Genomic DNA, 25,040 nt, shown 5'->3' on the forward strand with positions numbered 1-25,040 from the left:
ACCCTTAATGTTAATCTGTATTATTATGAACTACAATTAGTTAATATGGTGATGAAAGTAGTTTTCAATATATCAAAGTCTTCTCCCAGTACAGAACAATTATTTTCCAAAGGTGAGTGAGCAATAGCGAACGAACTTCAACCAGGATCTTGAAAATGAACAAGCATTTGACATAAAACCACATTAGGACAGGACGACGTCTGTCGGGCTAGCTAGTATTTTATAAACGTTATAATTTTGTCAGTATATCTTGAAAATACACACTTAATATGCAAAGCTATTCAGTATTAAATAAAGATTTAACTGACTACCAGGACCCGTCTGTAGAACAGGATGAGCCCCACTGCTAGTCACAAATATAAAAAAAAGCTGAATTCAATGCTCTGTAATATCTGTGGCAATATAAGTAGGCCTATTGATGATTAAGTGGTTAAAGAAACAGAAAAATTTAAAATATTTATAGTGTATTTACATTAAAGAATAAACAAAAACACATATTACAAAAAAAGAACCCAGACTTATAATTGCTTTCAAGTTCAGCTTTAAAAGGAATGTCATGCCTATTATATATTGATATTTTAAATTTTCAACTTTGATATTTCAGTACAGTAAATATGAAGAAGTGAAATATTTTAGGCGGTCTCAATTTAGACGATGACCACTATAAGGTAAGATTAAAATTACCAGGAATAAAACAAAAATAATACAGCCATTCTTGAGAGTGGAGAATTTATCCTCCTACGAAAATCAAACTACATTTATTACAGTTTTTGACTCAATATTAAATTTACTGTAGCTCGATACAAAAAAACAGTTGTATTGCAACCGTTTTAAAAGTTCATATAAGTTGGTCATGAAAATAATACACAGCTTGTAATCATTATCCCACCTGTTCTAGATACAAAATTTTATCATTCCACTGGTAATGTCATTCACTATTGAAACATATCACAATTTTACCTGTAGGTACATCACTTTCACGCTTGCACCGTGCACTTTGGTATCCACAATAAATAGATTGCAGGGTTACAGATCTAAATTACAGTTCCGTATGTTCAATGTGGACTTGTTTCTTAGGATTGAAGTCCGACGGATGGATGAACAGTCCTTCCAAAGCTTTCCAATGCACAGGGTTAGAGTTCGGCCATTGGACTCCTACGATCTCGTACTGTCCGTTGATTGGCCGTCCGTAAGTGTTGCTGGTCACTGACAGATACCTGAGAAAAGTAAATAGCTTCTTAATATGCAATTGCCAATGTAAATGTAAGATAGTATAAATTACATGAAATTTACTGTTTTAGCTAAATACAAAAATATAACTGTTTTTATGGGCATAGTACAAAGTAAACATAACTAAAACACTAATATTTATTCCAATTATTGCCAGTTTGGAATTTAATTCAAACTAGCTGTTACCCATGGGCTTCACCCCGTTTGACTTCATAAGTATTAATAAAACGATTGATTGGTTAAGTTGAGCTGAAAAAAAAAACAGAATACAGTAATACAAACAAATAATCACAACTGATTTTAATAAGGTAATAAATTGAAAGAATAACAAACAAATAAGTATAGCTGGAGCTGAGGTATTTTTAACATTAGGTATATGGAAAGTTCCCTTTAGAAAGGAATTACGACCTTAAAAGGCAAGGTTAGTTTTCTCAAAAGTTCATGGGTACTTTGGGATTTATATAGGGATATTTCTACAAAAAATATATTTCACCCCCTGGCAAAAGTGTATTTTCTACCCTAGCCCATTTTCCGAGGTTGGAAAGAGCCACTTTACGCCCTAGTGATGAAATACTTTAGTTGTCTCATTCCAGAAACTGTAGACAAAATACAAAGTGCAATTCGTGATCAAAGTGCCCATTGTAAACTCAACAAAATCAACATTACTTAAAAAATACCAATTTCACTAGTTCAATAGATAATTATTTCTCAACAGGGAGTAAAACTCTTAATATAAACCAGAAAACTACTAACGCTAGACTTACTGAGTTTATAGATAAACTTACACATCTGTATCAACATGTTTGAGCATTACTTTCTCATCTCGCTCCCAAAAATCCCCGTCACAAATGACAATCCAATGGTCACCAGTGTCACCATCACCTGTGAAGAAAAGCTTCATGATAAAAATTGTTAATCTCAAGTGGTGGAAGAAGCATTATGTCACTGTTGAACAACTAATTTAATTTTTTTCAATTTTTTTTTACTTCAATATAATTCAGAAAAAGTTTTATTAAATTTTAAATTGTCATCAATTTTGTATGAACATAAAACTGGCTAAGTCTGTTCGCTAAGGACGATCGGCGGGTTTAATCTGATGCCTTAAATGAATTGTGTAGGCACAAAGTTTAAACCTTTTATGAATAACAATGCGTAGTGTCGATTTAGATATGTTTTAATACTACTAAAGACTTTAGGGAATTTATTTTTTTTTTCTTGCTTATAATGCAGGATCGTCGGATTTCTTCAACTTTGTCATCACTTGTTTTGTGACCTTTCAAAACACTTTCTTTGAAACAAAACAGATTAAACCAGCAACAAAATTGCTTTATCATCAGGTGGATTTAAAATTTCTCAAATTTAATTTAACTATCAATTTTACTCTGCAAAAGATCACAGCCGGAAGTATTGTACTGCCGACTGGCATGTGAGTCACACAACTGCAGGCTGTCACCGCATATCTTTTGGCGCGTGTCTAGCTCACTGTTTCCTCCCTTGCTACACAAAAAAGCATAGGTATTTCAACTACAAATGGACATACAAGTGTTTATCTTGAATAGTTAGCAAGCAATGACCGTTTAAAATCCCAGCACTCTTTTTCTGAAACCCTATATATATCTATATTGTAAGTTTAATTTTGTAAGAACATCTACAAGTTTCCTAAATGTAGCTCACCGTCAGTGCCATACGCCGAGACTTCTTGGTTGCCCGACAAGGGGGAGGAGAAGTGATGAGAGTGCAGATTCTTGTTTGTAGCTAAATGTGTTAACCGAACAACACTTCCACATTTCACAGGCTCTCTGAAACAATCAACCTTTTTCTAACCCTTATTACAAAATAACTATTTTTAGGAAATCAAAATAAAACTGCCAAACCTTAATCACATCCCCTAATAACATTTGGTTAATCCGAACGGTCTTTGAACAATAGTTTATGCACAATTCTGAGTTATTTTAGGAATGTGATACTGTTAGCGCAAGATGATCATTAAGCGTGTGTGATAGTAACAATGTAGGCGGGAAAAGGGTCGGGTTTGAACTCAATGAAGAGGGAACGGGAAGAGGACCATTTTTTTTTAAACATTAATATTTTACTTTCGTTCCTGTTTAATTTTATCTGGACTTTCATCAACATCCAACAAGACAACCAAAACTGCCCATTCATAGTCTTACTTAATTATAAAATGTGCAGCAATATATAGGGAAAAATTATATTTAACTAAAAATCATTTAATCGGTTAGGTCAATAAAAATATTGTGTCTAAGAAGAAACTTTTTAACATTTTCTTAAACATTGAGTATATTCCTGGTTAAAGGTTTAGGTGGGAATACCCGTTTTGGGTCCCTGAAAATTCCCCCAAAAAAGGTTTTGAAAATGATGTGCTAGAGGATAAATAACTTGATATGTGTTTTTGACCTCTGGGGACCTCAAAACAAAAAAAGCAAATCGGTTTCAGGTCTATGTCTTATAATAAGACCTGTGGTAACAGCTTAATCGGTATAGACTACGGTAAACCCTTGATGTACGGTATCGATATTTGTAGACTAGTAGCACATACACCTGCATTTTATTTAGAAGTAAAATAATATTTCTATTCTAAGAACTTAATTGTTGATTTTTAAGTAGATGAAAAATGTTTAAAAATTGTAATATTAAAAAATAAAATTCGTTCTATTATACCTACATATTTTTTCAGGTACGGTAAGGGTTAATTATATTTACAGATCGGGAAAAATCATAATTTTTACCCTCGAGACACTAGCTTCTTGGTTTCACCTCGAATGACCCAATGAGAATTGACATCTTCTTGAGATTCAGTTCCAGTGACTGACTGCTGCCCACTACCAGTTCCGTACTTTACATCGTGCGAGTGCAGTCTGACCTTGTAGTCAGTATTGAGGAGCTTCAGAACAGAACCGATGGTCACAAATTCACCAGCTTTTCCTGAGGAACATAATTAGGTTTTTGAATTCTAACTGAAATGTTTCTGCTGGGTTTAATCCTGGGAGAACTTCACCTAAACTGCAATAAATTTATTAAAAAGGTGGGATTTCTGGTTTATGCTTCAGCTAACAGTGATATGAGTGTATGACTTCAAAGCAGAACTAGTGGTTACTGAGATTGCTGCTACAATGTTAGGCAAAACAAAATTTGGAGTGTACAATAAATATAGATTATTATGAACAATTTTGTAGAACTTGGATATAAAATTCCACTGGTTAAAACCATTAATAATACATTTTTTCAGAGCACCTAATGGATCTTAACAATATTGGCCAGAACGGATTGGATACCCTGTCGGTGTAGGCAAACTCAATTTAGTTCGGATGAGTCTATGGGTCTTAAACTCTTTTGAGTCCCACACCGCACAGGCTGACCACCTGTGTAAAAACATTTTCCAGCTTTTCCCTAATAAAAAAAATCTTAGAGGTATGCGATTGAACTGTAATCAATTGGATTTTATTCTTAATAACAAATAATGGTACAGATGTAATTATAGTCCTTTCATTTTGATCTAGGCCTACTGGAACTTAACCTTATTCGGATTAGGCCTAGTGGGAATTTTGAATAAGCTGATTTCTTTGATAATGTCATATCAATGACGAAATTGTAACAGTCAGGGTTGTAACATTTGTTTGAATAATTTAAATTATGATGTTTAAATAACATCTTCATCTCAATGATAGTTAATTGATAAGTGTAACAACTATGATCTCAAAATATGTTGATGTTATGGCAACAATTTCAAGAGATTCAGCTCCTTCTCCCCTCCATGAGTTATTTTTGGAGCACCGATACAATGATCAAACAGATTCATCATAATTAATTATACTGTAGTAGTAAATAAATTATGGTATTAGTATAAATAAATGTTCCATTGTTTGCAGACATAGGCTAAGCAGTGTGGGAAAGCACAGAGAAGTAAAATAACTTGAAACTTCTCTTTGACAAAAGTAAGATTGCGCAATAACCAATGACCCACATAAAAAAAACGTCAAATTTGTACCTTAGTTCGTCATCACTGAATAGGCCTAACAAAGTTAACAACATATTAGTAATAACATTAATGTTATTAGGCACTTGTTCAATACATACAATTATTGAATGATTCATTAAGAACGAACTCCAATATTTCGGCCCCACTCGTCTCACGGGCATCTTTGCTCGCCCGTTTCCTCTTACCATTTCCAGCTCACCGGTTCACGGGCCCCCTCAGCCCCCCCGGGCCCAGGCCCTTCTGTTACGCCATTGCCAAAGGCCACTCCTCATTTTTAGTGGTAGGGGTAAAACTTATCTGACTATGTACATCAAGCCATCATGCATAGGCCTAGGCTACAAAATTATCTAAACAAAAACTGTTGGTATTCACTTGCATCAATCCATGTAATCTAGAATGGAACTGTTGGGAACATTTTAGTCTATGCTCGGCTCAGACCCCCCACCTACTGTATACCTATATAACCAGTAATATCATCCCCCCTCCTCACACCATAGCCAGCTGCGCGCACAGCCTAATGGTCCCAACAGTATGTTACTTACTCTAATTTAGCTTATCATTTCATCCCATCTTTATTTTGATACACTGATGAGAACCTAACAAACTAATGTGCACAAAATCATTGGTGTAGGTTAGGCCTAGTTAAAAATTTTTAACTAAAGGCACTGTTTAAAAACAGTGTGGGTACATGTTACGCTCACCATTGTTGTAACTTAGAAAAAATACAGCTCGCCTATAAATTTATGGGTTCTTAGGAAAAAGCAAAGTGGGAACATGGTCCCTACTCGTTCCCGCTCTATTATATCACTACACAAAAACTTAACCAAACCTTAACCAAAACCTTAACCAAACTCATCCCATGATTACACAGCATTACCATAATAAACAATATTACATAAGTTAGGCTATGCATTGAATAGATTACAGTCTAGTCGTAGTAAGCATCACTAAGATTGATCAAGATGAAAATAAATACTTTTATGCCACACTACACTATTTTGACGAAGTTCCCACGCTATGATTTAGTCCAGAAAACAGCAGCAGCAGGGGGTTTGCTGCCAGCTTAATCAAATGGGGTTTCATTAAGTACTACCATAGACAATAAAGTAAATATAGACTGTCAAAGAAAGGTTTTGCGATCTGCCGCTAGAGCGTTATCGCCTTTCGATATTGGTTATCAGTATTCTATTCGGTTTCATCGTCGACTACTCGCCAGCTGTTACCAGCACTACCACTCTTGCAAACGAAATGCTTACTATATCGCTATTATCGTCTTCTGCAATGGCGTCAAAATCATGAACATCCTCCGCGGCTGTGTAGACATCATCATTGAATGCTGTGATCCTGAAACGTCATCGTCGTCCACAATTGCGGCAAAATGGTGAACATCTCCCGCAGTCGTGTAGACATCATCATCATCTTGCGCTGTCACGGAAACGTGATCGGTGTCTAGCGCGATAGCGGTAAAATCATTAAATTTCCCGACTTTGATATCAAAATAAATACTAAATCCCAACTTTTTAAGAACATTTTGAAATTCAATACTAATACCTGACTTTCCCGTTTTCCCCGACTACTAGACACCCTGGTTAATTAGATTTTAACCTTGCAAATATGAAACAAAACCTTCCAATAAACCACTTCCTAAAATTATGGATTAGTAAAGAAAAACTTTGAATCATTGTAATGAAACTACAAAAGTATAACAAATATACCTATGTTTAAAAAAAATACAATAAATGATGGCATTTAAATTAATGTATTGCTTAGTATTAAATAAGTCAGTAGGTAAACTCCAATTCCGGGGAATTCCTCCAATGAAGTTGGCAACATTACTCCCAACTACCAAGTTGTTATGGAAACGGTCGCTAGCGCTTGATGCTGCAGCGGTGTGCGCCATAATTACACATTACCCCTAGCGGTCGGCGCCGGAATATACACTAACCGCAGCACAGCTGACAGTGTATATTTATTTATTTTTGTCTATGGTACTACTGTACTGTAATGAGTTTTGCCAGACACCAACCAGCTGATAACTTATATTGTATTTGGCAATGAGTGGTTATTAAACAAAAACACTTAATAGACACACACACTCTTAGAGGTTATGACTAGTGATTGTTAGTCCTTTAGTTGGTAGTAATATAAGTTAGTATAAGGATTTGAACAGATTTAGTAATGCGTCGTAAACTATTTTACCTAACCTGCCATGTTAAACTTCCCTATCCCAAGCGTGATGTATACAACTTCTTTACTTCTCGAGTGATGTAAAGTTGAAAAAAACTCACTCGGTGAGGTAATGAAACCCATTTAAATAACATTGAGTGCTTAACTTTAAAAATATACCTCTATGGAGCCAACGACATTCAACGCTAGAAATGAATTGTTATGTTGAATTTTTTATGTTTTGAAGAATTTTCCTAACCTACCTAGCTTTTATTTCTAAATGAACGTTACTGTTAGAAGACAAGTGAAATGGATAATGAAAAATATTGTTCGTAACCTCCTGTATATTGTCGGGTTAGGTAAAATCTTGTACCTTACACGTTACGCAATTAAAAGCTAATCACGTAATTTAAAGCAGTTAATCACTGCTTGATGTAAAAACGCTCTTACTACACTTGTAAGGTAAATAGCTATTACGTCACTTGTCCAAAATGTGTTTACCAGACTCATATGGTAATCCTGCACTCAACTTTGTCTCGCACGGGAACGACCCCACTTGTCCGGTAAGCACCTATTTTCAGGGACACAATATACTATTACGCCACACAAAGTTACACTGTTTAACTGAGCTTCCCACTCAAGAACTTAGTCCAGAAAACAGCTGTTTGCCGTTAGCTTTTAAATAGACTAAAAAGTAAGTTGCACAAGATTGATTGGAGCAGTATGACAGGAGAGACAACAATAGACAACATCTACAACAACTTTTTATCAACTTTACAACTCATTATTGATGAAACCATGCCTAAGACACTAAAGAAGATCTCAACAATAAATAGGCCTACAATATTTTGGAATGAACACACCTACAACCTAAGAGACAATCTAAAAGAGGCGCAGGATGGATACCAACTCACTGGTCTGATCCAGGATAAAATAAAATTTCTACAGCATAAGGCAGCATATGATCGTGATATCATAAATAACAGGAAAATGCACAATCAAAACAGAATACGTAAAGCTGATAATAAGAGCAAAGAAATCTGGAACATCATCAATTCAGAATGAAATAAAACAACTGCAAGAAAAAGCAACATTACCCTACATATTAACAATGAAACCATTTCCGATCACTACCACATCTGTAATATTTTTAACAAACAATTTGCCCTCTCCACTCCAAACCTGCATAGAACCTCGAATATAACCCAAATACCGGACCAAACCAACGAGATACCAGCACTGCATTCCTTTCAACCCATCACTGAAAAAGAACTAGACAATCTCTTCAAGAGCCTAAAGGCAAATAATTCATTAGGCTTTGATACAATAACAGGGAAAATGTTGAAATTTTGCCAGGAAGAATTCAGGAATCCAATTAGATACATAATAAATGAGTCAATATTACAGGCTAAAATTCCCAAAAAACTCAAAATTGCTAAAATCCATCCGATATACAAGAAAGGTGAAGCTAGTGACCCAAACAATTATAGGCCCATTTCTAACCTGCCCGTTATCTCCAAACTCCTAGAGAGAGCAATATATAATCAAATTATCACACACCTGGACTCCAACAACCTCCTCTCAGTATGCCAACATGGCTTCAGGAAGAATCTCAGCACCACTACCGCAATCTCAAAACTAGTTACACATATCACTGATATTTGGGAAGAAAGAAAAAATGCCTCTGGAATCTTCCTTGACCTACAGAAGGCCTTCGACACTCTTGATTGGGATATCCTCAGAACTAAATTAATCAGCATGAATATCCAAGGCAAAGCACTGGAATGGATTGACAGTTATCTGACAGATAGATATCAATATGTAGAAATAGAAAGTCAACACCATAACACCATTCACACCACCAAATCATCTCTTAGAACTACATCAAGAGGAATTCCCCAAGGTTCCATATTGGGTCCCCTCCTCTTCATCATTTACATTAACAGCCTCCCCTCCAGTTTTGACAACGACCAAAAATGCATACTTTTTGCCGATGACACCACTATTGTTGTTCCAACAAATCGTCAAGTATCCAACATTAACTTAATAAAATCAACAATGGATCAAGCAACAACAGCCTGTGAAGATATAAACCTCATTATCAACAAGAACAAAACTGTACACATCAACTTCCGAATAAACAATAACAATAAAAGAACAGACGATTGGTCTGGACTGAGCATTCCCACGGTTGACTCAACTAAATTCCTGGGTATCTACATTGACGAAAACCTAAGCTGGCAGATCCATATAGATTACCTTAGTAAAAAACTGTCTACTGCACTCTTTGTACTCCGTAGAATCTGCAACACCACCGATCTGGAAACCACAATGATAGCCTACCACTCCATCTTCGCTTCACACTTGAGATATGGCATTGCCGCAAGGGGTTCTACATCTGCCAAAAACCTCGAAAGAATATTAATTCTACAGAAAAAGACTGTAAGAACAATCTTGAGGTTAGACCCAAATGAACATTGCAAACCACACTTCATCCGACTCAACATCCTTACCATCACATCACTGTATATCCTTGAAACCATCATTTACTCCATAAACTTAACACCTGTCCGCAGACAAGAACTCCATACACACAATACAAGACACAAAGCAAACATAGATCTACCCCAACATAGACTCTCTAAATTCAGCAATACACCACAATACACTGGCTCAAAATTTTACAATTTGCTACCACAACAATTTAAAGTTCTACACAACAATAAAACATTTGTCCAACACTTAAAAAAATACCTCACCAATAGACCATATTAGGTACAACATAAACGAGTACATAGAGGAACACTCATACGTACACATACGCCAGCTCACTTCGTGAACAAATAGAAAAATCCCGTCCAGACGGAAGAATTATGACGATTCCCCGATCTACGGATTGTGGTGAAGACATCGAAGGTAAAAGGTAAAAGGTAAATCAAATGGGGTTTCATTACGCAAGTTCCCTACTATACTGTTCTGTAACGGGTTTTTACCTGACAGAAACCATCTGATTAAATAGTTTTTGGAAATGAGTGGTTATAAACAAAAACATAACCTTACTTAAAATTGTTAGTCCTTTAGTCGATGGGAATATATTAGGATTTGTATAGATTTTTTACGTTAAGTTAGTTTAGAGTAGAAGACTTAAACTTATGGCGTAAAATATCGTAGCCTATGTACCCCTAACTCGTCCAAAATGTGTTTACGGGACTCAGTAACGACTACACTTGTCCGGTAAACACCAATTTTCAGGACTAGTACCGTAATATACTATAACATATTAACAATAGGCCTATGTTTTACCGGCGGAGTTGTACCTAGGCCTCTATAAAAAGTTCTGTCTTCTGTCATGGTGGGCTAATAATGGGCTAAGCACAAGCACGTTCTGTTTACAACCTAACCTAATGAAGCTTTTGTTTTTTAATTACTCTAGGCTATCTAGATTATTAAATATTGTATTAAATAAAAATTAATCTTACCATAAACATTGTTTATTGATAGCAGACAACACAAAAAACCAATGCAATAATAAATCCTGTAGGAACAACTATTTTGAAAATTTCTCATATTAAGGGGAACACAAACACTACGATGTGTTGAAGATAAAATTGTTCAAAGCTTAAGAGTCAGGTTTTTGCGAATTATTTGATGAGGAGTAATAGCCCGTCACTTCTAAAGAAAACTCAAATTTTGACATCGGTCACCACACCACAAACAATACAATATACAATAAGTTTAGTCAGTCAGAGCATCAGAGTCGCTTACTGGTTACTGACTGAAATGTCTGACTAGTGACTGACAGTTCCTTTCCTTGTCAACACTGGTAAAATTTGTCAGTAGTTCATTGGTTAACTCGAAAATTAAGTCAAGGACATTCAAAATCAAAGAAATCACAGATATTTAATATTCAGTCAACCACGTAAGACTACCATTGATTTTGAGAACCCCTACAGTAACCCCGGTCACCTTTAACTCCAGGACGCGGCCTTCAAAGTGGCAACGTCGCAAGTAGTGTTGCAAGCACGGCAACCTTTAATGAAATGAAATGATTTATTTACCGTTGATCATGTACGTGAAATAGGTGTTGTCATATGATTAATACAATGAATTTAAACAGATTGTCATACATCTATATAACTAAAACCTAATTTCTACACATGTATTAAGATATTCATATATATCGTAGAAGGGATTGTCCAATTAGCCAAGCAGTTACCCCTTTTTCGAAGATTTTGGGTGTGCAGGTCCTTGCCGATTCATGCAGATTTTTAACAAAAATAATGCAATTTGCCTTGTGTGATGTGCCAAATTTTGTCAATCTGTGCTGCGGAATATTTAATTTTGTCCTGTTGCGTGTTTCGTGTTCGTGTATTTCTTGCCTGGTGGGAAAAAATTGAAGATTAGTTTTACTGTAAATAAGAATATGTAATATGTATAAGTTAATTGCTGTTAAAATTTTACTTTTGTATAAATAAAGGTCTACAGTGGTCCAATATGTTAGCTCTAATAGTTCTAGTAACCTTTTTCTGTATCAGAACATCTGATACAGCAGGTGCATGTCCCCAGAAAACACGAGATTATGAGATTGAAATAAACCAAAGTAGGTAATTCTGAGATATTCATCTGACACAGATTTCCTGAGTTTCCAAAATAGATAGCTGACCCGTAAACATTTTTTACAAAGATTATTGATTTGAACATGCCAAGGCAATTTGGAATCGATAATACGTACTCCAGGGGATCTTTCATGATATGAATAGTGTTTTTGACGATATAATTAATTAGACAACCAATAATAATCCATTCATCGAGAATTTCAGAATTTAGAAACTATACTAAATTTCTTCTGTAGTGATATGTTGCCAATAAAAAGGCATTTGTGGCTGGAGTGTTATTTGAGAGTGTTGTGACAGAACAAAGAAAAATTGGTTGACCTATTTCAGGTTCTAGTGTTCCTATTATCCCAGGCTGTTTAGCATTTGTTTGGAGCGGACTCTATATAATGCCATAGACATGCCCACAGGCTTGCCCTTAAGCCAATCTTAAATTGTTTATACTATGGGCCTATTGGGCAATGAAAACCCCTGATTGACTATGCCCTCACTAAAAAACACATAATTTGAAGTTGCGTTAATCTTACTGTCTAGCTTTGTTACAAATGTTAATATGTTCTTACTCAATAACAATTTACACCTGATTTGTTTATATATTAACAATATAACTACAAACATACAAACTATTTGTTGTAGTTCTTTGGACGGGGCACACTTGAGCTTGAGAGGTGACGTCATCCAACTAGGGAAGAAAGGGTTCCCTTCATTCCCTTCACCTACGACAAATTTCCAAGGCACCGTTGAGCACATAGCGTTTACTTTTCGTAACAGGCGACTACAGCCACAGCCTGACTGATCACTTATTGCAAACGAAAAAACTGGCCACTGAAAAAGAAGAACAGGCCACTGTAACCCACTGTAACCTGCCGGCCCGGCAATCGAAACACAACCGAATACGGTGACGGTAGTCTGTTCCTGTTCCTGTTGTGAACCCAGCACTATCCCGACCTGTGGGCAAGGATTTCTTCTTCACGCATATAACATAACCAACCTAAATTTTAAAGAATTGACTGAAACCAAGCCATTTCGCCATTCTACGACGGCGCTGAAGGGCCACCAACTGATTAAAAAAAATATTTTCTTCATATCTGAGAAAAAACTTAGAATTCTAAGATTAAAGTCAGAGCCCGGGAAGTAGGCTTCCTCTCTGAGAAAAAAGTCAGAATTCTGAGTTTAAAGTCAGAAATTACAACTAGATCTAGTGGGCGTTCCCCTCTGAGATTTAAGTCAGATTTTAACTCTTTGCTCTCTGTCTACCCGTCCCTTTAGCGATAGGCTAGTCTTGAGTTTGAGTTGAGTATTGACTGAGTGAATGAGTAGAATAAGTTATAGTCTATTCAAACTCAGTCTTTACAACCATGGACACATATGCCATAATGGCTCTAACTTAACATATGCATCTAAATGCCAAAGATACTTTGGACCTTTGTTCTTGTATTTTCGTCGACGTAAACGTTTGCGGGTCCTGAGGTCAAATCCTACAGGGTCAAGTGCTTTAAGAATCGAACTAACTGTGTTTTGTTTTACTACAAAGCCATTTTGGATACATTTCAAATGCATCCATCTGTATCCATGTAGGCCTAACTGGTCTGAGTAGTTAAGCTCATTCCTAATGAAATGTTTCACCTCTTCAATTGAAGACTAATTAATCCTCCTAAACAAACCTAAACCTTTTTAAAATAGAGTACGTTTCAACTGTCTAATACTCAACACAGATGTGTTATATTTACAAGCAAAGTAAAGCTATATTTCTGCCTGAGCCAAGCCTAATCTAAAATAATCACAAAAATGGCTTCTCTTTCATTAGTGTCCATTTCGGTGCTCAATTCGCCGTTTTGTTAGGCAGTAGAAGAACGTCCAATTCAAGGAACGCCCACAAGTTAAATTCTGACTTTAATCTCAGAATTCTAACTTTTTTCACAGAGAGGAACGCCCACAAGCTAAATTCTGACTTTAATCTCAGAATTCTAACTTTTTTCATAGGGAACGCCCACTTTTTAAATTCTGACTTTAATCTCAGAATTCTGACTTTTTTCTCAGAGAGGAAGCCGACTTCCCGCGCTCTGACTTTAATCTCAGAATTCTAAGTTTTTTCTCAGAGATGAAATATTTTTCAAATATTTTTTATAAAAATATCTCAAGAAATATCTCAAGTCAAATATTTTTTTATAGTTGGTGGCCCTTCAGCGCCGTCGTACCATTCACATTGATTCTAGAACTGAACAGTGAACAAACAAACAACAAACTTAATTTATTTAGCTGTTATCCGTGGCATTTGATTTATCTGTGATTCCTGGCGGAGATTGATTTATATGATGTTGCCTAAGCCAATAGGCCCTGAAAGTGTATGATTTATGGAAGAAATAAATAACATCAAACTGACTTTGAAATTTAAGAAATTATTAGCACTGAGTGAAATAAATGGGTAGGTACCAAACTTATAACAAGGTTCATTTAAATTTTATATTTAGCCTAGCATATATAAAATTCAATAGTTTTGTTATTGCCTTTGCCCATAAGTTATTAATGACTAGGTAACTTATCATGGTCATGTTTCGTGACTTCTTTTTTAGATGGACAGTTGTTCTTGTAATGTTAACACAGCAAGGCAATGTGTTAACCAAAGTGTTCACAGCAGTATCGCAAGTCCTTTCGATAATTTTTTCACTACCAGACACATCATTAAGGTGCAGAGCACATCGAACACGAAGTGAAGTGGGGTAAGTTACAGTTCCTTAACTGGGCTATGCTAATATCAATTGAAACTATCGAATTGGAGTTGTTGATTAATAATCAATATTTTTAAATATATCTATTATACAATTAAACTATCATAACCTAACCTAACCAACCAAACTTGCTGATGGTGAAAAAATCGCATGAAGGTTTACTAATCGAATCAATAGTTTCAATCGATGTTAGCATAGCCCAGTTAAAAAACTGTACCCGTGAAGTGATATGGATCCACTTCGGTGAAAAGTGAAACAATGAACATATGAATGATCTAGGCCTAATCTAGGCATGTGGGGAAGGTCGGTTGGGGTTTATGCAGGTTTGTTGCTGCTTTAAGTTTTTTGAAGTTAGATTAGATTAAGGCCCGGTTTCCCCAACTCATTTAAACTTAGTTTTAAGTTTAACCCTAGCAGTGGCCGATCGACTCCCGGTGACGATCTGACGTTGATGCTTAGAATGGCCAACGACTCCTTGTGACGATCTGGGCCGAAAATTTTTTAGCGGTAAAAAAAACACTTACAATCAACTCAGATGAGAATAATATATATAGCCTACCATTCGAAAGACCACATTCTGAACTTTCATTTTATTAAATAAACAAACTCTGTAGCAGGTATATAACAATGTCACGACGATTAGAAATCAAATGAATTTTCGACGCGGCACGACTTTTGCAGCCGACACTTGGGAACTGGCAAAACACGTCTTGTTTGGCATTACCCTGCTCGGGTAATTTTCGTCGTGGGATGTTGCGAGTGTTACCACTGGATAGCCATTGATTTTATCTTCATTGTGGTAGTAATATTTATAACGAAATATTGATTGCACAACCGGTACGATTTTATGAAAACAGCTGTTTTCGACATTTTTAACAAATGGCCAATCGACTCCAGATGACGATGTGAAAAATACGAATTACATACAGTGTAATTTATTATTACTAGTCATATAGTATATCATTTTGAAGAGGAAGAAATTTAGATTCAGAGAATGGCAGCCCTGCACTCAGGGTTATTTCTGTATGCTCGCATGTAGACGATGGAAGTGAGTCATTACTGCTACAGTCTGTCAGCTGTCTTGTATTGCCATTGTTTGTTTGTGTTGTTGCCGGTAATAGTTTTATCCGCGATTTATTACTAAATATGTTATTAGTTCGTAGTGTTAGTGTTAGTGAAGCGTTGTGTGTGTGTATAACAGTAATCTTCATGCATAAATATTACTGAATTGTGTGAAATAGTGTTCATAAAAGGTTGTATTTTGTTAGCATCATGTCCTAAAATGACGTTTCTGACATTCAGAGATTGTTGTACCTATATAATGATATACCCAAGGTGTTATACATTTTTATAAAGGTAAATGAATACACTACAACATGTTTATAATGGTTTGGGGGTAAAAAATTTTGTAAAAAAGTTATAGCCTATACTAAATAGGCCTACTACTGTATTTTGTTAGCATCATGTCCTAAAATGACGTTTCTGACATTCAGAGATTGTTGTACCTATATAATGATATACCCAAGGTGTTGTACATTTTTATAAAGGTAAATAAATACACTACAACATGTTTATATTGGTTTGGGTGTAAAAATTTGGTAAAAAAATTATATAGGCTAGGCTACTAAATACTGTAGGCCTACACTCCATTTTCTCGAAATACGCAAAAAATTCAAAACGTTCTCAAATTGATACATAGCCTAATCATAGGTGAAAATAACTTTTTACCATCATACTTATGACTTTTTTGGATTCCTTATTTCATTAGCTTTACAAATATGTAGGCTACATATCATCAGCCTACATAATGTTTCACAACACAAGCAAACACTGTATAGGCTATAGTTTACACTTATTTGCGGTTTTGCGGTTATTGTATTATTATGTCCCTATTACGTACCTACAAAAAAAATATTTCTAACATGTTATACATTTTTATGTAGGTAATTGAATACACTACAAGATTATTATGTTGGTTTGAAGTAAAAAAATTTGGTACAAAAGTTGTATACTAAGTACTGTGAATTTTTTTTCTCGAGAAATCGCTAAAATATAAAAACATTATTTTATATACGTATGTTTATAGGTAAAAAGTTATTTTTACCATAAACTTTATGACTTTTTTTTGATTCCTTACTTCATTAGCTTTACAAACATGTATATATCATTATTAGTATACACATATATTATATAACTTTTTACAACCTAAAGTAACACTGTACGGTTTTCAATTTTTTCGGTTCTCCGTTTGTCATTATATTTTGCCACAAAAACTTATAAAAAAAAAATATTTTCCTAACATGTTATATATTTCTATGTAGGGAATTAGATTGTCTACAAAATGTATATAATGAATTTCCCATAAAAATCCGTAGAAAAAAAAATACCAGGGCCGCTTTTGAAATTTCCAAAAAAAAATTCAATTTTTTTTATTTTTTTCACTTTATCAATAAAATACACTATCTAAATCATTATGATATTACTATTTCTAAATTCTCCTGTTCTTTCCGAACAAAATGAATATGAGGTTGGCTAGGTTTACTTGTACGGTTGAATTTTTACGAATTTTCAAAAAAAGGTCTGCAAAATCGCCAAAATGGGTTGGCCATTCCCCACTTCTAACATTGGCCACTGCTAGGGTTAACAGCGATTTAAACTTAGTTTAACTTTGATTTGTGTTTCCCCAAATTTAAACTAGGTATTAATCTAAGTTCAAACTAAACCACCTCTTGACTTGGTTTAACTACTGGGGATAAAATAAACTGAGTTCAAATTCGTAAATTACAACAGTAACATAACCTCAAATCAAAACAAAAAGTAGGTGTTAAAACAATAATAGGCTAATTGAAGCAACTACAAATTCATATGGACGAAAATAGGTTTGGTTTAGGGATAGCTTTAAGTTAAGTTTTATTTATATTTTAATTTATTGTTTTTATTAAGTTCTTTTTTTAGTACATTTGATTCTATTTCAAGTTAGGCTACTAGCCTATTAATTAATTGCAGTAACTTATTTACCCCCTCAAACGGAAGAGTTAATAGACATTTCCGAAGAAGTAGAAGATGAAGATTATGACACTTAAGTACCTACCTAGAACCACTGAGCTAAAATTATAACTGGAGGTAGCGCTGTCATGGCAGAAGTCTGTCATAGCGTGTCGCTGATTTTGTTAGGTTGGTATAGCAGTTGGTTTTCTTATCATTGCAATAACATGGCTTCTTATAACTAGGTTGGTATAGCTGTGAGTTTTCTTGTCATAGCGATAACATGGCTTCTTATGACACCCGCCTCACGCAAACATGGCGGCTGGCGACACGCATCTTTGACATTCAGTGCTACCTCCAGTTAGAATTACTATAGCTCAGTGCCTAGAACAAGAGGGCCTACTAAAATAAAGGACAGAATTTACCATTTCAATAAACGGAATGAATCTTAATTTGACAACAACTTTTAATAACTTGATAACATAACCTTAAACAGTGATGTTATTCTAGCTGCATTCGCACTTTGCTGTCTGCTGCTGCTCTACTGAGTTTTAGCTGTAGCCTAGCGTAGCGTTGTGGTGGTTGTAGGAAACACTAGCCCAAAGCCCACCGAAGATTCCTTACAAATACACATTCAGAACTGCTCGAATTGCCAGGGCCGGATTTAGCATTTTGGCGCCCCTAGGCCCAAATAACTTTTCCGCCCCCTATAGTCTGGTCACAGTTTCTTTCCTACAAAACCTTTTATTAAAAACTCATGCCTATAGGCCTATGTTAATTGCTTGAACACCACTCCTCGTCGGAATTTTATCATTGCAAGTTTTTTTAAGAATTGTCTTAGTTAGCCTTAACAAAATGCCGTCTGAAACACTTTTGTCAATTTTATCCTTTTGGCAAATTCTCACGCTTTTGGGACTGAAACAAAATAATCCAACCCACAGAGCATTCCTGCAAAAATACATATCCATTGATTCCGATTTCAGGCCCTAAAACATGAACTCCATAATAGTACTTGATACCATAGGTTAAACATACTCCTTTAGTAGATTTTTCATATTTAGGGATAAGCTGAAAACAATTATTTTCTATTTAATTTATTTAAATCTAGTTTGTCCAAAATAAAACGATGTAATCATAAACAATAGGTCGTCCTCTGGTTATATTACAAGAAATTAAAACACCCAACATAGAACTATCCCTAAAATAATAGAAACAAAATTACGCCAAAAGTAACTTCCATTGTCACCAACATATATGAACTAAACATGAAAAACAATATTTAGAATTAACAATGTGATTAAAAGTCGACTTGAGTTTATGGTTAATCTATGGTAGTACTGCATCCAGATTATATTTGCAAAGGCAAAGGCAAACAAACAAAGCAATAGTCCGCCGACCATAATTATCCTCAGGTCTAAGCTGAGGAGAAAATGACACCATTAATGGTGCTTTGGAGGGGATTTAATTTTTCTAAAACCTGTTGCAAACTCAGATAAATATTTTTTCGTTATTGAATTTTAAAGATAAACTTATCGTATTTTTAATATTCAACAAAACGTATTATATATTTTAACATGACCCTGCAGGTAAACTGATCAAAAGATTAGTTAATAAATTTTATTTTTGTGAGGTGAGGGTGGTAACACGCATGCGCCCCTAATCACTCTGATCAGTAGTGCCGAGGTAGTACGTTTTCTGTGGCCCGAGCCAGCATAATGGCAGTGCAAAGAGTACTGTGGCAATAACACGATGCGTACCGCTCGGGCGCTCGACAACATCTCTACAGCCTACTCCAATGTTCGTATAACCAATGTTCGTATAACCAATGTTCGTTACCAATGTTGTAACGAAAAATGTTTAAAACTAGTTTAAATTTTCTAACAGTTATTTCTTCCAATGAATTTCAAAATTATAATGCTTTATTGGCAAGAATTTTCTTATCAACTCGCAAAATATGTTAAGCTATGGCTATTTATTTCATTTTTAGATATTTAAAAAAATCCTCTCGGCCGTGCGCCCTCTGGGAGCTTGCGCCCATAGGCCCGGGCCTACCGGGCCTATTGGGAAATCCGGCCCTGCGAATTGCCGTTTATCTTAAACGAAGCCAGTAAAATGTTGGAGAAACCTAACACACATTTTAAACGGAGTTTAAAAATAAACTAGTTTATTATGAACGTAGCTTACACCATTTTGGGGAAACCGGGCCTAAGAAGGTAAAGTGTAGGTTATAATCGATCGGGTTGTTTATTTATGTTACACCCAAGTTGTTTTAGCGAATTCCCCCTATAGGGCCTAGGGAATAAGCTATTACTGCAGGTCTCATGGTAAGATTAGACCCGGGACCGATTTACTTTTTCATTTGAAGGTCTCCAGAGGCCAAAAACACCATCTGTTCAGATTTATATATGTATAAATATATACCAATAGGTATTTACATATATATAGCCTACCTTACCGTATATAAGTATATCCGTTATCGCGATAACTTGAGCAAAAATTATCCAATTTTGATGAAATTTAAAAAACGTGTAAACCTATATTTATTCAAACTGTTTAGCGAACCAGCATAATCAGACTTTGGGAACAGGGGGTTTATGGGGGATTTATGTGATAAAAATAGATTTTTCCTATTTTTGACCCCAAAAACACAACATTTCATAATTTCTCTCCAAACCATTTTGTAGAGCTTAAAAAAAGGAATAATTTTGTATAGGTAATGAAGCATTGTTGTATGCCCAACAGGTACGGAGATAATAAAGAAAATTGTAAATTTAAAATTCCAATGTTTTTTTTTCAGAGAATAAATAAACTGTTTGCTTGTTTATATATTTAAACCAAATTTGGAAAATTTGTTTATTTAATAGGCCACTAAGCTCTCAACATTGCAATTAAAAATATATATATACAGGGTGTTTGGTACTCAGTGTGAAAACAATTTTTTGGTGTAAGTACAAAGTAAATGCAGTATGATGATGCATATAAAATGTCCCAAGTCTAAAAATTAGCTTCCCAAAGAATTATTTTATGTTTTTCAAAAATAACTATGTTTTTAAACTTAATACAGCTATTTCTCAATTACCTGTAAATGGATTTGAGTAGACAATGTCATTTTTGTGTTCTACATTAAATTTTGAATAAGAATAATACAAAACGAGAGAGGATCAGTTGTAAAAACTCCATCGTAAATAGATTCAAAGATAAAAATTAAGATGTCTGATAAAAGTGCAAAAAACATTGGTCAATTGCATTTGTTCACACCCTGTATACAGGAAAGTGTCGGAATATGTTAAAAACTGCGCCATTTTATAAGCTTTCCAACCTACACTATTGAGGTTTAGATATTTTTTTGTTTATTTTAGTGGTTTGAATGCCAGAAAACAGGGAACTTTTTTACTGTTTTTACTGTTCAAGTTGAAACAAAAATACAACTTTTGCTTAATACATGCTGACTTTCTATGTTTTAAATGATAAAGACGCCATGCTTTGTAGTCTTCAAACCACGAAAGCGTACATAAGCAGACAGAAAGCTCAATGGTGTAGCATATGGTTGGAAAGCTTATAAAATGGCGCAGTTTTTAACATATTCCGACACTTTCTTGTATACAGGGTGTGAACAAATGCAATTGACCAATGTTTTTTGAATTTTTACCAAACATCTTAATTTTTATCTTTGAATCTATTTACGATGGAGTTTTTACAACTGATCCTCTGTCATTTTGTATTATTCTTATTCAAAATTTAATGTAGAACACGAAAATGACATTGTCTACTCAAATCCATTTACAGGTAATTGAGAAATAGCTGTATTAAGTTTAAAAACATAGTCATTTTTTAAAAACATAAAATAATTCTCTGGGAAGCTAATTTTTAGACTTGGGACATTTTATATGCATCATCATACTGCATTTACTTTGTACTTACACCAAAAATGTTTTTTCACACTGAGTACCAAACACCCTGTATATATATCTCAATACTTTCCTGTAGCAGCAAACCTAAGTAGGCCTACTTACTACAACTAATCTTAATTAAACAGGAAATAAATCTGACAATTTTTAGGGAATAGTTTTGTAGAAATCCATCCAGGGAAATGGAAATTCGCTTAGTCTGCAGGTTTGCTTCGGCGAGGGTATTTTTTAATTTTTGGATTAGTTGATTGAACGACAAGACGACTTCAAATATGCTTGCAGGTTTTTAATTGATGCCTCAAAGACAGTGAGATTCTATCCTTACGGTACAACTGGAGTTAACTTAGTGTGCAATAGTAAACCGGGGGCTAACTAGACCCGATCTCACTGAGCAACGCTCGGTCCTCCTGGTACTATTACTAAACTGCAATTAATCTTTTTGGAAGCAGCAATAAAATTACAGGGGACTTAAACATGTGACTCTATATTATGCCTATGTAAAACTTATGAGGCTCATGGATATGAGCTGGGCAGTTAATGTTCTGGTCCACTGGTAAGTTTGGTCTAGCTTCTACTACCTACGTATGTATACATCACCAGGTCGAATCTTGTCGTTAGACAGTTAAATTTGATCAGTCAAGTGACTGTGGGGACAAAATTCAGACCTATAGTTACATAGCTTTTAAGTTTTGTTTCTTAATTCTTTACAATTAACAGACAAAACTGTAGGTCTATTTTACCTACCTAAGTCACTGGAATTTTCTTTGCTTTCAATAGAAAACTGTTTAGAACCTGTCCTGAAATAATAGTTTCGAGATTAGGCCTAGGCCTACGTCAAATAACATTTTTAGTACCACCCACATTTATTATTCAACAATGTAAAACTATAATTTTACTTAAATTAATAGATAAATGAATGTATCTAATAAAGTATGATATTTTTCAGAAATGACAATCCATGAGCGATCCATAAGAACAAGTTTGCTGCAAGGAAATTAATAGAGGTAATCTCCGACATAATTGTTTGAACAAGAAGAAACTTCAAAGAACAAATTAAGTCAGTAATTAACTAGAATGTAAAACTAGAATTTAGGCTAAATTACAATTATTGTAAAAAATATGAAGAAAAACTGTTTTGATTTTCTAACTAGTTGGGCCATCTTATTAGTTACTAGATTATCTGAGAGAGGGTTAAATTAGATGTTATAAAACATACTAAAATGCTTACTTTCAAGTGTCTATTTTGCAAAAAAATTCTGTTAAAAAAAAGTTTTAAAGCTCATATACTATTACATACGGACGAGCGTCCCTTTAAATGTTTAATATGTGAAAAAACATTTATCAAACTTTACAACGTAGAGAGACATTTGCCTAAACACTCTGAGAAGTTTCCTTACAAATTTACTACACGTGGAAAATCCTTTGCACCAAAAGTCAATGTTAAGATAGATACAAGGATTCATATTGGAGAGAGAGCTTATAAGTGTTCTATATGTGAAAAATCCTTTGCGGCCAAAGTGTATTTAAAGAATCATACATTAATTCATACTGGAAGAGAGAGACCTTTTAAGTGCAATACATGTGGAAAATCCTTTATATTCAAAAATGATATTAAACAACACACAAAGAGACATTCAGGTGAGAGACCTTATAAATGCAATACTTGTGGAAATTCTTTTGTGACCAAAGTAGAAATGAAGAGTCATCACACAAGAGTTCATACCAAAGAGAGACCTTATAAGTGTTCTACATGTGAAAAATCTTTTGTGACAAAGGGGAATTTGAAGTCTCATCACGCAAGGATTCATACTAAAGAGAGACCTTATAAGTGCTCTACATGTAAAAAGTCTTTTGCGTCAAAAGCTGATTTGAGGTCTCACATAGGGGTTCATACTGGAGAGAAGAGACCTTATAAGTGTTCTATATGTGAAAAGATTTTTGCAACCAAAGACGCTTCGAAGGTTCATCACACAAGGGTTCATAGTGGAGAGAGTAAGAAATAGAATCTGAATATCAGAGATACCTTATAAGACAAAAAGTTGAAAAAAATGAAAAAAATCTTTGCAATCAAAGACATTTAAAGGTTTTATACAAGGGTTTATACTGGAGAGAATAATGATAAGGATCTGAATATGAGAGTTACCTTATAAGTGCTCTACATGTTTAAATATATTTTTCAACGAAAGATTATTTGAGGGGTCATCACACAAAGGTTCATGCTGTAGAGCGACTTTATAAGGCACACGTCCACACTCTTGATTCTTTTCATTAGATGCAATGAAATACTTACAAAACTGTAATTTATTTGTTAAGTTGATAAAATGTTGTTAATTTTTGGGTGCATTTAAACAATATTTAGATTTTTGGCTGACTTATTGCAATGAATACACAAACTATAAAGAAGAACAGGTCCTATGGACAACAGTATAATATTCAACAGTATAACAGTATAATAACAGTACAGTATACAGTATATTAACAGTATAATGGACAACAGTATATAGAATATTCTAACAGTATTTTCAAATTTGGCGCCCGAAATATCTGTAGTTCTGCACTGAACCACCACTCAGCGCTGTAGTCAAGTTTAGTACGCGGTGAAGTGCGAGAGAGAGCGACATACACTGTTTTCGCCCCCTCTCTCTTTCTCTCGTGGCCTGGCCCACAGGTGACGAAAACGGTGTATGTCGCTCTCTCTCGCACTTCACCGCGTGCTAAACTTGACTACAGCGCTGAGTTGTGGTTCAGTGCAGAACTACAGATATTTCGCGCGCCAAATTTGAAAATACTGTTAGAATATTGTCCATAGGACCTGTCCTTCTTTATAGTTTGTGTATTCATTGCTTATTGTTCATTGTTGGGAGCCATTACTTAAGATGGAATGCTAGGTCAAGGTCAACCGAGGTCAACCGTTTACAAATAGCAGTGTTTTATCTTGAACTGTTTATTTCTTAAGTTTTGTTCAAAGGCTCTGGTCCAGGATTTTGAATTGAGAGAAAGGAGGATAGCAGCTACCTTACCTTGAAAGTGTAGGTAGGCCATAGAACATTTAAAAGATACACTGTACACACAATATTTTGCCCCCTGAGGGACTTTTTCAAGTGTAGAGAAAGTGGTAGAATTTACTCTCTTTATACCTCACAAAGTCCCTCAGTGGACAAGACATTTTGCGCACAGTGTATCTTCTAGTTGTTCTATGGCCTACCTTCATTCAAGGTAAGCTAGCTGTTTTTTTTTCTTTAGTTGTATTCTACAGGTTTTAGCAAATTTCCCTTTTAAGGAAAGAAGCTATAAATGTTGGTAGATCGCAAGGTAACAGTGAGACCTGGGTCGGATTGACTTTTTCTTTTGTCGACCCCAGAGATAACAAAAACAGTTTTGTTAAATTGTCATGTATCTATATTTATAAAAG

At 34.9% G+C, this 25,040-nt stretch overlaps 2 protein-coding genes across 8 annotated transcripts in view; one reads left to right on the top strand and one right to left on the bottom strand.

The window, feature by feature from the left end:
• Window positions 1-858: 858 nt before the first annotated feature.
• Window positions 859-11,183, bottom strand: LOC128996548 (stromal cell-derived factor 2-like). Its single transcript, XM_054421937.1, has 5 exons — window positions 10,873-11,183; window positions 3,978-4,173; window positions 2,905-3,029; window positions 2,016-2,112; window positions 859-1,217 (listed from the first exon to the last, which is right to left on the bottom strand). Exons 1-5 carry the CDS (start codon window positions 10,958-10,960, stop codon window positions 1,040-1,042), a joined length of 684 nt encoding a protein of 227 aa, XP_054277912.1. The 5' UTR covers window positions 10,961-11,183; the 3' UTR covers window positions 859-1,039.
• Window positions 11,184-14,268: 3,085 nt separating this feature from the next.
• The window catches only part of LOC128996146 (zinc finger protein 239-like), a 48,885-nt gene continuing 38,113 nt past the window's right edge, over window positions 14,269-25,040 (top strand). For 3 of the 7 annotated variants that reach the window (XM_054421280.1, XM_054421275.1, XM_054421274.1), the window contains exons 1-2: window positions 14,269-14,431; window positions 22,575-22,685. The gene's annotated coding sequence lies outside the window, so the exon portion shown is untranslated. The remainder of the gene's footprint in view (window positions 14,432-22,574; window positions 22,686-25,040) is intronic. The other 4 variants (XM_054421276.1, XM_054421277.1, XM_054421278.1 and 1 more) reach the window with 2 other exon arrangements.

This window comes from Macrosteles quadrilineatus, unplaced genomic scaffold (assembly GCF_028750875.1).
Source record: "Macrosteles quadrilineatus isolate MER2022 unplaced genomic scaffold, UCM_ALF_1.0 Scaffold_6__1_contigs__length_79288215, whole genome shotgun sequence".
Classification (NCBI taxonomy): Eukaryota; Metazoa; Arthropoda; class Insecta; order Hemiptera; family Cicadellidae; genus Macrosteles; species Macrosteles quadrilineatus.

Excerpts from the sequence above, each read along its gene's own strand:
- LOC128996548 (XM_054421937.1), bottom strand. The coding sequence starts at position 10,960 with ATGAGAAATTTTCAAAATAGTTGTTCCTACAGGATTTATTATTGCATT. Across the intron at positions 4,174-10,872 it reads ATCAATAAACAATGTTTATG|GAAAAGCTGGTGAATTTGTG; the intron begins GTAAGATTAATT and ends TATGTTCCTCAG. Across the intron at positions 2,113-2,904 it reads CTCGGCGTATGGCACTGACG|GTGATGGTGACACTGGTGAC; the intron begins GTGAGCTACATT and ends TTTTCTTCACAG.